At 37.8% G+C, this 13,424-nt stretch overlaps 1 protein-coding gene across 1 annotated transcript in view; it reads right to left on the bottom strand.

The window, feature by feature from the left end:
* The window catches only part of ANKRD7 (ankyrin repeat domain 7), a 22,923-nt gene that overhangs the window by 4,600 nt on the left and 4,899 nt on the right, over positions 1–13,424 (bottom strand). Inside the window, 4 exon segments of the mRNA XM_006859361.1 lie at positions 5,838–5,947; positions 9,802–9,851; positions 9,853–9,943; positions 11,152–11,258. Coding sequence (XP_006859423.1) covers positions 5,838–5,947; positions 9,802–9,851; positions 9,853–9,943; positions 11,152–11,258 — 358 coding nt within the window.

Below are 13,424 nucleotides of genomic sequence, written 5' to 3'. Positions count from 1 at the left end.
TCCTTCCTCTTTGCTCCCAACCTTTGTATTCCAATTACCGATAATGATCAATACATCTTGATTGCATGTTTGATAAATATCAGATTGTAGGAGTTGATAGAATTCTTCTATTTCATCCTCACTGTCTTTAGTGGTTGATGCATAAATTTGAATAATAGTGGTATTAACTGGGCTTACCTGTAGGTACATGGATATCATCCTATCTCAGACAGTGTTGTACGTCATGACTGATCTGGATATATTCTTTTTGACAATGAATCAACACCATTCCTCTTCAATTTGTCATTTCCGGCATAGTAAACCATGTGGTTGTCAGATTCAAAATGGCCAATACCAGTTCATTTCAGCTCACTAATGCCTCAGATATCGATGTTTATGCGTTCCATTTCATTTTTGACACCTTCCAATTTTCCTGGACTCATACTTCATACATTCCATGTTCCTATTTTCAATGGATGTTTACAGCTGTGTCTCTTCATTTTGAGTTGTGCCCCATCAACAAATGAAGGTCCTGTGGACTTTTCTCCCATGGGCTTTACTCCATTTGCATCATCACTGTCAACTCTACTTTGAGGAGGCAGCTCTTCCCCAGTTACTTTTTGAATGACTTCCAACCTGAGGGGCTCGTTTTCTGGCACTATATCTGACAGTGTTTCTCTGCTATTCATATGGTTTTCAGTGACTAAATATTCGGAAGTAGTTCATCACTCTTTCTTCCTAATCTGTCTTCATCTGAAAGTTCATCTGAAACCTGTCTACTGTGGTGACCCTGCTGGTATTTAAAATACTGGTGGCACAGCTTTCAGAATCACAGCAACTCACAAGCCACCACAGTTCTACAAACTGAAAGACTACTGGTGGCTATTTGGTTTTAAGTGGAAACTGTCACTTTAAATTTCAAGGAGATCTGTGTGCATGTATGATAGAACCCTGGGGGGGGGGGTCCATTCGCTTAAGCATCCCCTCTAGTCACCAGAATGAAGGTGCACAAACCACTAGAGACCAATGAACAGATACCAAAAAAAAAAGAATGTCCACACCTGTATGTATCTCTGGTTCTGTCAGGCATTCATGGCTATTTTGATACTTTGTCTCTCCCAAGATGGTGGCTCCGGGAGTAGCTGAATGTCTTGAATTAGAAAGCAATGGATTTCTTGATTCTGCTACAAACTCCCCTAGCTGTAAGCTTTCCAATCTTCTAAATATTCCTTTATATGTGGTTCAGAGTTCTAGCACTATCCCAGGCCTGCTTGGTCCAGTATTCTGTGTTGTTGGTGACGGAGCTCCTCACTGCACATGTACCCAATCCGCCATCTTAGCAGCTAGAGATAGAATTCTTCAATTTCATCATCACTGGCTTTAGTGGTTGGTGCAAAAAATTTGAATAGTGGTATTAACTGGTATGCCTTGTAGGCATAGTGCTATTTTCCTATCACAGACAATACTATACTTCAAGAACTTGAAATATTCTTTTTGATGATATGCAATTCCTCTTCAATTAATCATTCCTAGCATAGTAAACCATTATTATTGTCCAATTCAAAAGTCAAATACCAATCAATGTCAACTCACTAATTGCTAGAATATCTATCTTTATGTGTTCCACTACATTTTTGACATCTTCCAAGTTTTCTAGATTCATGCTTTACATGTTCCATGTTCCTTCCAATGATTAATGGGTATTTGTAGTTGTTTCTTCTCATTTTGAGGGTACTGTAAATCTGCACCACATTATGCCATAATCCTAGGTTGGTTGTCTGGAGGGAGGAGTGAAACTTAAAAAAAAACTCTTCCAAAGTTTTCCACATGAAAGGAAAAGTAGACTATTTATATGGGTGTTTAAAGAAAATTTATTCAGTTAAAGATCTCTTATGTATCATATGGTATTTTCTGTTGTTAAACTTGTTTGAGTAAGAATAAATACCCAGTTGTTCGAACAGAACATGGGAACACTGAATCGTTTCAAATTAAGAAAGGTGTCAGACAGATTTGTATTCTTTCACCAGACTTATTCAACCTGTATGCTGAGCAAATAATACGAGAAGTTGGGTTATATGAAGAAAAACATGGCATCAGGATTGGAGGAAGACTCATTAACAATCTGCGATATGTAGATGATACAACCTTGCTTGCTGAAAGTGAAGAGGACTTGAAACATTTACTGATGAAGATCAAAGAGCACAGCATTCAGTATGGAATACATTTCAATGTAAAGAAAACAAAAATCCTCACCACTGGACCAGTAAACAACATTATTCTCAATGGAGAAAAGATTGAAGTTGTGACAGACTTCATTCTTCTTGGATCAACTATCAAGACTCAAGGAAGCAGCAGTCAAGAAGTCAAACGATGTATTGCATTAGGCAAATCTGCTGCACAAGATCTTTTTAAAGTGTTGAAGAGCAAAGATATCAGCTTGAAGACTAAGGTGCTCCTGACCCAAGCCATGGTATTTTCAATAATCTCATATGCATGTGAAAGCTGGATAGTGAATAAGGAAGACTGTAGAATGGTACATTTGACTTATGGTGTTGGAGGAGAATATTGAAAGTGACATGGGCTTCCAAAAAACCAATAGATCTGTTTTAGAAGAAGGCAGCCAGAGTGCTCCTTAGAGGCCAAGGTGGCCAAACTTCGTCTCTCATCCTTCAGACATATTGTCAGGAGGGACCAGTCACTGGAGAAGGATATCATGTTTGGTAAGGTGGAGGGTCACAGAAATAGAAGGAAGACCCCCAACGAGATGGATTGGCCAAGTGGCAGCATTGATGGACTCAAGCATGGCAACAGTAGTGAGGTTGGCCCAGGATTGTGCAGTGTTTCGTTCTGCTGTGCATAAGGTCGCTATGAGTCAGTACCAACTTGATAGCACCTAACAACAAGTGGTAAAATGGTTATATGCTTGGCTGATAACTGAAATGCAGCGGTGTCATGGGACTCAACCAGGATATGTGCTTCTGCAAAGATCCAGCCTAGGAAAGCCAAGTGACAGTTCTGTTCTGTCATTATGGGGTCTCCCCTACTCAGAATCAACAATAAAAATGGACATTCTACATGGGGGAGAGATTTGACTATGGACAAAAGAAAATCCAAGATTTCATACAGATTATTTTCCAAAAAGCTAGGAGGAGAGGAATCGATAAGAAAGCACTGTACATGACAGAAAGGTTTCCCAAGAAGGTGGTTCTGAGTTCACATATGAATTAAGGAAGCTGTCCCCAAAGACATCTAAAGGAAGATTCTTCCAAGAAATGGTACAGAAGTCAGAATATACTTTGGTGTGTTTAAGGTACAAAGAGGAACACAATAAAAATTTTACGGTAGTATTTGTGTTTTAAAAAATCAAAAAGTAAGGTTATAAGTTCTCTTTGCAGAGGGGTAAGAAGGCAAGAATGTTTTTACAGACTTAAAAAAAAAGCCAAAATTTAATACACGTTTTGTTTGGGTGATGACACTGGGTAATGTTTGTTCATTTCTATAATAACCAAGTTACCATACAGTGTTTTGTTTTGTTTTTTTTTAAATCACGGTTTTCACGATGAAAATACTTGTAAATAAAAGAATAATTTAATACATGTTTATTTCAAATTATATCCTCTATTTTGTAGCTAAACTGTTAGTGTTTTTATTTAAAATTTTTGATGCATACCCAACATTTTACATAACTTCCCCTTCAATGGTGTTTCATATAGATGCATGTCTTCTGAAATTTCATTGTCTAAGATGAAATATCGCACTCCATTTAACAAACTTTTCTTCAAATGGGTGGTCAGTGACAATGCTGTGATGATTCATTTAACTGCTCTTTCAAAACAGACTTTTCTAATTCAAGGAAGCAGCCAAGAATTTGTAGAAATGAGGTTATTCATCTAGAAAACAAATTATATTTGTATTGTCTTCACTTGTGTCCAAATACTTTCATTAAGTATATTTTGTAAATTCTACACCTCAGCTACTCACTACTGGCCAATGAGTTGATTCTGACCCATTGTGACCCTAGACAGAGTTTCTAAGGTTTTACGGAGCAGCCAGCATCATCTTTCTCCCTCAGAGTACTGGACGGGTTTGAACTGAACTTAAAGGTCCTTACCCACAGTACCACCAGGGCTCCTTATACTTCAGCTACTCCACTCTAATCTGGTGTTGATACTTCAGCATTTTATAGTCATTTACAAATAAGATTAATTTAAGTGTAACCTTTGAAACTGACAAAAATATAACTTTCAAGTTTGCCATCTTTTGTCTGTGGATAATTTTCTCAGTCTAATGGAGCAAGCAGTTTGCTACCAGTTACCAACCTAAAGTTTGGTGGTTCAGACCCACCCAGTAGCTCCAGATAAAGTAGGCCTCATAAACTACTACTGTAAAGATTACAACCATGAAAATCTATGGAGCAATTCTACTCTGTAATACTTGGGGTCACCATGAATTGGGGGACAAATCAATGGTAGCAAACAAAAACATTTCTATAAACGCTTTGTGTTGTTAAGTGTCATGAAGTTGGTTCCAACTTATAGCTAGTGACCCTGTATGGGGTTTCTGAGCAGCATCTGGTGGGTTTGAATCGTCAACCTTGTTAGCAGTTCAGTGCTTATCCTACGGTGCCACACCAGGACTCCAATTTACAAAAAAAAATAAAAAGCACTATGATTGTTTAATATATGTATAATCACATGTATTTTTGAAACTGAGCACCAAAAATTATTTTTGCTGATGCCTTATAAATTCAATATCTAATTTTATATCTTACCTTGACGAGGTTGTGGTGCTCAGGTGTTTGATCAAACCCTAGCCCAAATGTTGTATTGAGCTACCCAAACTTTTGTCTAAACTGCAAGTTTCCCCAGGGAGGATTCTTTCTCCAGACTATAAAGAAATATCTGCCAGAATTCTTCTTTCTCCCCCACCAGCTGACTTAAATCTGGGATATAAGATTGCCAGAATTATCTATGTATGTTGTTGTTAAGTGCCGTTGAGTCGGTTCCAACCCATAGTGACCCTGTAAAGGGTTTCTAAGGAGCAGCTGGTGAGTCTGAACCGCCGACCTTGCAGTATAGACTATGGTTTATCAGCCTCCACATCCCATGAGTCAATTCCTTGAAATCAATCAATCAATCTTTCTCATTCAGTTTATTTATCCATTTCTATCTATTGTTGTGGTTAAGTGCTATCGAGTTAGTTCCAAACCCTAACACCCCTATATAGGGTTTTCAAGAAGTGGCTGGTAAGTTTGAACCACCAACCTTGCAGTTCAAACTGACCTTGTGGCCGAGTGCTTGTCCTACAGTGCCACACCAGGCCTCCTAATCTCTTGATAGGAAACATATTTATTTACCTTATAAGCTAATGTGATAATAGATATCACATTATCTCCATCTAATAGGCTCTGTTTCTCTAGATAATTTTTATTACAAAATTCTTTACAAATATTCTATTAATTTAAAATCTTATGTAATACAGTATATTTTAGATTAACTTATCAAATATGTGTGTGTGTTTTTAGAATAAAAATTATTTTAGAACAAAATTAAAATTTAATAATAGTTTTATAACTATTAAAATCTCGATATTTAGTATTTGTTTTTTAAAACTAATCAAGAAATTATAGATGAAAAGGAGATGCTAAGCAATCATTCACTATCTTTACATCTTCAGTCAAAACTGTTCCAGAATATTCTAATCACAAATATTCTTAAGAACTATTTTTTAAAATAATTGTCCTTTCAAAATAGGAGAAAAAAAATCCATTTCAATATACATATTAATTAAGAAAGTTGTTTGCTTTCTTAAAAACACAAAAACAAGAAAAATTACTTGTTTAGTTCATATCATCTTACCTTCCTCCAGTTCTTTTAGACCCCACATAGTGCTCAAAGTTGTACTTTCAGAGTAAGATGTCTTTTTAATTTTCTTCTCCTTTCCATAATTAGCCATTAATTGATGATATCTACTCATAGAAAAAATATGCATGAATCTAGCACAAAAATTAAACTAAATTCATAATACATAATAATCAAATAAACACCTTAGACTTTAGCTGATGTCTTCCTAAGTGTGTCACACCAGCCTAACCGACCTCAAGCCTTCTCTTAAAACTTTCCACCTAATATATGGAGGGGATTATAATCAATGTAATGAAACAAGTTATATGAATTGTTGAATGTGAAACTGATGATGTACCCTGTAAACTTTCACTCAATCCACAATAAAAACCTTAAATTAAAAAAAAACACCTTTCCACCTAATCTAAGCTCCTGGTGTGGTGCTGTAGGATCAGCACTAGACTCCAGACCACAAGACTGACAGTTCAAACCTACCAGCTGCTCCTCAGACACACTATTAATCGGAACTGACTTGATAGCACTTTAAGAACCACAACAATGTAAGCAAGACAGGTTAGAAACACACTACATACTTTCAAAGGATGAGATTCCAAGCAACTGATGAAGCTCAAAGGTCTCACGTGTTAATGGACTTCTTCCAGGGCCCTAAGAGGAAACCTAGCTTTGTGCTCACATGATGATGTGCTTTTGTGTAATTTACAAAAGGAAACTATTTTGATCAGTCTCTAAAGCGTCCAGTCTCTATTGCAATGTCCCCTTTTATTTCCTTTTGCAGGATCAGAATTTTGGGTAGTCACAAACCTTTTATATTTTTTATTTGACATTATATTTCTGAAAAATGGTTCCCCAAATTGTCAAAAGCTTCAGAACCCATAAAACGTGGTTCTGGCCCAGCATATGTGATTCCATTTAATGTTCAAATCAGCACTGTTAGATAGCTTTTATGATTAGGGCAGGACAGAGACATATGGACACTTGCTTCAAACAGTCTCTTAATATTTGTTTCAACATTTGTATAATGGAGACCAACTAATCAACACTAAGGTGTACTTTTTAAATTTCCATTACAGGGAGATTTCTATTTCAGCATTAGCAAAACCAATTTTCAGTTGGCACTGGTTTTGCTAACTTATAAAAGGATTCAGCTGCTACTTGGAAAAAAGATGAGGCTTTCTGCTCCCACAAAGATTTATAGCCTCAGAAACCCCTGACAATCTTTATGAGCTGGAACTAACTCAACAGGACTTAACAACAACAACAACAACAACAACCCATTTGACTTAGCTAGGATGGCAAGGGTTGAATTGACCTGAACCTAATCTAATGAAGAGAGGTGTGACATTGTGAGCTAGTGTCAATTGCTGCAATTTTGACAGCTTGCTCTGGACTGGACTGTTTATGGATGCATAGGTTCAAAGTTGTAACAGGAACAGAACACACTTTAGATTAAAAAAACATGCTTTTCTGCTCAGAGTACTGGGTTGATCAAGAAGGACAATTTAGAAATTGGGTTTCCTAAAATGACAGTAAATAAAGATATGAAGTGACTGGTTTACAAACTTTCACTGCTGTGCTCAGTTAAAATTCTTCTTATGTTGAAAGTTAATCCATTATGTATGAAGGGGACAATAGCTAGAAGAGCCAGGGTGGCCTGAAGTGCAATGAATTATTTAATGTCTCTTCTAGCCATAGACTTTGTAAACTCCCACACAACTTTTTCCTGACAGGTCTAGGTAAGAGAGTTTGGGGATCGCACTATCATCAAAGAAGAGCCGGGAGGGGAGCGTATCCATTGGACCCTGAACCCAGGGGCAGAAAGCTGTGATACCAGATGAATGGAGAGGAGGAGCAGTGGCCAGAGCCAGAGCATGAGACTGAGTAGTGGGCGTCCCCAGCTCAGAGCAAGGAAAGCTGAGGGACTTTAGCAGGAGACTTGTTTGCAGAATGGGGGGTGTCTCTGAGTATTAATTGTAGGAGCTACTTTGTTGATTCACAGAGTTAAAGTCAAACACCTTGACGCTGAGGCTTATGATGGAATAGTGTGTCCCATGGGCATTTATCAGCAGAGAAGACCTGTCTGTGGGCACAGCTTAGGAAAGGCTGTCCTGATCGGAATAACTATGACCTGACCAATTCTGACCCTGAATTGTAATCTGTTCACTTCCCTAACAAACCCCATAACTGTGAATATAGTGTCTGAGTTCTGTGTGGCCACTACAATGGATAGAATACTGATGTAGCACAGCAGGATAATGTACTGGACCTCAAGGTCGGCTTGAACCACAAGGGCAGCAGTTCAAACCCACCAGCTGCTCCTTGGAAACCTTAGAGAGGGTCACTATATGTCAGAATTTACTCAATGGCACTTAACAACAACATGCAATGACTAATTAACCCCAGCAGCTAAGTAGAAAGGGCTGTCATGGGAATGTCTGGTACCATGTTTTTACAGGTCTGTTCTGTCACTTTATAGTATATTACATTAAGATGATAATGGTAGTAATGTTTTATCATCTCTTAAACAGCAGTTCTCCAAGCACCTGTCTAGCTGCCCATTCCTTAATCTTATTTTCTCCAGGTTATGTATGAGTTTTAGAAATACAAGGGGGCTTCAAAAAGCTCATGGAAAAGTGTAATTAAAAGAGTAGAATATTTCCATGATTTTTTGAACCCCCCACATATTAAATAAGTTGCACACAGTCATGTAACTAATAATTAGCCAAAACAGCAAACTAGATTCCCAAATCAGTGCCTTTAATAACAAAGTAAAAGCTGCCTCTCTCTCTTCAGTTAAAAATTAGTACAATTTCTTAACTTCACAATTTAACTAGCAAATTTCTCCTAAAGATGCAACCAACATAAAGATACTTAGAAGGGGTTGTGGCCTCTGAATAACTTCCATACTACCATAATCAATAAAGTCAATAATACAAAATCAAAACACAATCACTTTTATATCAAGAACATAGAATGAAAGAAAGTAACAGCCCTGTTAGCAAAAATAATGCTCTATCTTACCCAAAAATATTCTAGTGCTAAGATTTCATGATGAAGTGTGTTATGTGTTTGTAGTACATCCATACATTTGTGTGTATGTATGTGTGTGTGTGTATATATATATATATATATTCTACTTTGTTCTGGGGATGATTATTGGAAATAGTGATAGGGGAACTATCAACAAGCAGACAGAAGTTTAAGTTAGGCAGAGGGTTACATTAAGCAAGAACTAAAGAACTAAACACTAAACCAATATTTAAAGAAGATGAAACCATGATTGTTTTCATGATAGAGAAGAAGAATAGTATCTTGAAAGGAGAGAGGATAGAAAATGTCAAAGAGATAGGTCACTAGAGGGAACAAGTAAGAAGAGGTATAAAAAACACTACTGGATTTAACAATTGGGCTGTAATGTAACTGGTTATATGGGAGCAAGGTGGCTCTGGAGGATAAGTACTGGACTGCAAACCACATAGTTCAAGTCCACGAGCCATTCTGCAGAAGAAGATACTTTCTGTTCCTGCAGATTTATAGCCTCAAAAACCCTATACAAGGTTGCTATGAGTTGAACTGATTCAACAGCACTTAACTACAATATCTGGTGATGTTGGCAAGGAAAGGTTTAGTGTCACATGTCATTGCTCTTCACATGAGCCTGAGTGAGTGAGGCAATGAAGAGAGAAATTGGGATGTTTCCTGTGTTGTCTTCTCCTAATGGAGTCCTGATGTAGCACTGTAGGACAAGCACAGGACTGTGATTCACAAGGTTGAAGGCTCAAACTGACTACACGGCACATAACAACAACAATGAAGGAATAGAAGTATACTCGTAGAAATACAACTAAAGTATACACAATTTTCCCAGAACAAATGGTAGCCCACAAAACCAAACCAAATAAAGTACTGATATTCTATACACAATCGTTAAAAGATAAACAGGGATTTTATCCAGTATCACTTACATAGTAAAACCATTAAAAGAAGCATATTCTTCAGCTGTGAATCCATAAATATCTTGGCAGGACAGGTCCACATCTTGCTGAAGGATAACACTGACTAAATTTGTTGGTTCATCACTGAGAGCAATCATAAGGGCTGTTCTGTGAGCAATAGATAAAAATAAATGTCAGTTTATGGCTCTTAACCAGGTATGTTCATCAAATGTTAATCTTCTCAGTTTACTATTGAAATGCATGGGTAAATCTGCTTGAAACTGTGCCATTCACAGATCTAAAGATCAGGAGTCCATAGGAAGCAGAGATTTCAAGGGGTTTCAGTCTCAGATTCCTGGATCACTAGCATTTTCAAGGAAATGATGCAAAATTTTAGGGAAGGAAATGCCTGGGGCTCTAGATCTCCCACCTCTACTGCAGCAGCTATGGTCTAGAAATTAGAGTTCTGTGTACGATTTTAATGTTATAAAAATTATAAAATTATCAATCTGGTCAAACCACTTAAATTTGCAAATAGAAAAACAGACTCCGGGAGTCTAGTAAATTTGCTCAAAATCATAAGCCAAATAATCAAATATTTTCCAAACATCAAATATATGTATTACGAATACATACAATAAACATTATAAATGCATAATATATATTTATAGTATAATGTACATTGTTGCTGCAATAGATATATACAACTCATAGTGACCCTGTATAGGGTTTACAAGGCTATAAATCTATATGAGAGCAGAAAGCCTCATCTTTCTCCCATGGAATGGACCCAAACTTCTGGCCTTGGAGTTAACAGTGAACACACAACCCACTATGCTCCTTAATATATACTACTGTTGTTGTGAAGTGTCATCCAGTCAGTTCTGACTCACAGCAATCCTGTATATGATTGCTCCTGGTGGGGCACGGTAGGATCAGCACTCTACTTTGAACCACAAGGTCAGCTGTTCAAACCCACCAGCAGCTGCTCCCCAGAAACCCTATGCTGTTAAGTGCTGTCAAGTTGATTCCAACCCATAGCGACCCTGTATAGGGTTTCCAAGGAGTGGCTAGTGAGCTTGAAGCACCGACCTTGCAGTCCAAACAGCTTTGCAGTCTGACACATTAACCCACAGCGCTACACCAGGATTCCCAGAAACCCTATACAGGGTCACTATTAGTCGAAACTGACTAGATGGCACTTAATAATATCTTTACAGGAGTGGCTGGCATGCTCAAACTGCAGACCTTGTGATTCTCAGTCCAATGTTTAACATATGAACCCACTGCACTCCTTAATATATATTACGTATATATATAGTCTTACCCCCTTAACTACCTACAGCTCTGTGCTAGCTCATTTAACATCATAATACCTTTGAGAGTTATCTGAAGCATTCACATCTGCACCTTTCTTCAGAAGAAATTCTACCATTTCTGCATTATTTTCAGTTATAGCAAGTAAAAGTGGAGTATATCCATCCTGAAAAACCATTTCAAAATGATTACATGAAATATAATTTTATATTTTATGTATATATTTTATATTTGTCAATATATTTACATATTTTTATTTTACCAATACTGTATGTATTTCAATGTAAATTAAATTTGAAAAGCAATTGTGCTTTTAAAAAACATCTTAATATGACCTTAATTTTTTAAAGGTTTACATGAAAAAACCTAGAGAATAAATTGAGATTGGACTAGTCCAAAAACGAAATGAAAGTTTCTACATTCCTAGGCTTTGTTCAAATAGTGGGCAAGCTTAAGTGATGAACTCACCTGAAGAGCTAAGTGAAGACTACATTATACTTAATACGGGGCTGTTGTTGTTGCTGTTGTTAGGTGCCATCAAGTCGGAACCGACTCATAGCGACCCCATGCACAGCAGAACGAAACAATGTCCGATCCTGGGCCAACCTCACTACCACCGCCACAGTTGACACCATCAATGATGCCACCTGGCCAATCTATCTTGTTGGGGTCTTCCTCTTTTTCTCTGACCCTCAGTTTTACCCAGCATGACATCCTTCTACAGCGACTGTTCCCTCCTGACAATATGTCCAAAGTATGAGAGACGAAGTTTGGCCATCTTGGCCTCCAAGGAGCACTCTGGCAGTACTTCTTCCAAAACAGATCTATTGGTTCTTTTGACAGCCCATAGCACTTTTAGCATTCTCCTCCAACACCACAACTCAAAGGCATCAATTCTTCTACAGTCTTCCTTATTCATTACCCAGCTTTTGCATCCATATGAGGTTATTGAAAATACCATGGCTTGGGTCAGGTGCACCTTAGTCTGAAGCTGACATCTTTGCTCTTCAACACTTTAAATAAAGTTCCTGTGCAGCAGATTTGCCCAATGCAATACGTTGTCTAATCTCTTGACTGCTGCTTCCACGAGTGTTGACAGTTGATCCAAGAAGAATGAAGTCCTTGATAACTTCAATCTTTTCTCCATTGATCAGAACGTTGTTTATTGGTCCAGTGGTGAGGATTTTTGTTTTCTTGGCATTGAGATGCAATCCATACTGAAGGCTATGTTCTTTGATCTTCATCAGTAAATGTTTCAAGTCCTCTTCACTTTCAGCAAGCAAGGTTGTGTCATCTGCATATCGCAGGTTGTTAATGAGTCTTCCTCCATTCCTGATGCCACGTTTTTCTTCATAGAACCCAGCTTCTCGTATTATTTGCTCAGCATACAGGTTGAATAAGTATGGTGAAAGAACACAACCTTATCGCACACCTTTCCCAATTTTAAAACTTTCAGTATTCCCATGCTCTGTTCAAACAACTGCTTCTTGGTCCAGGTACAGATTTCTCAGAAGTACAATTAAGTGTTCTGGAATACTCATACTTCTCAAATGTTGTCCATAGCTTGTCATGATCCACACAATCAAAAGCCTTTGCATAGTCAATAATGCATAGGTAAACATCTTTCTGATATTCTCTACCTTCAGCCAAGATCCATCAGACATCAGCAGTGCTATCTCTCGTTCCACGGCCTCTTCTGAATCCAGCTTGAACCTCTGAAAGTTCTCTGTCAATGTATGATTGTAGCCGTTTCTGTATTACCTTTAGCAAAACTTTACTCGCTTGAGATAGCAAAGAGATTGTCTGATGATTTCCGCATTCCATTGGGTCACCTCTCTTTGGAATGGGCACAAATATGGATCAACTTCCAATCAGTCAGCCAGATAGTTGTCTTCCAAATTTCTTGGCAGAGATGAACGAGAGCCTCTTGTGCCACCTCACTTTCTTGAAAGATTTCAATTTTTATTCCAATCCATTGTTTTCTGGTTCAAGACACTCAGCTGTTTCCGGAGCCACCATCTTGGGAGAAACTATCTTGATTGTTATTAGGACTGACAATATCAGGAGAGAACACTTGCTTGTATCTTGATTATATCAGGATTGTATCAGGATTGATATAGAAATTTAAAGTGACAGTATCAACATAAAACCAAAGAGCCACCACTCGTCTGTCTGTCGTGCTGTGGTGGATTGAGTTGCTGTGATTCTGAGGGCTCTGCCACTGGTATTTTAAATAACCAGCAAGATCTCCCATGGTGGACAGGTTTCAGATGAGCTTCCAGACAAAGACAGACTAGGAAGAAAGAGTGATGAACTACTTCCGAATCTCTAG

The sequence above is a fragment of the Chrysochloris asiatica genome, unplaced genomic scaffold, assembly GCF_000296735.1.
Source record: "Chrysochloris asiatica unplaced genomic scaffold, ChrAsi1.0 scaffold00032, whole genome shotgun sequence".
Classification (NCBI taxonomy): Eukaryota; Metazoa; Chordata; class Mammalia; order Afrosoricida; family Chrysochloridae; genus Chrysochloris; species Chrysochloris asiatica.
The sequence above is the reverse complement of the archived record's forward strand: the minus strand, read 5'-3'. Positions and strand labels throughout refer to the sequence as shown.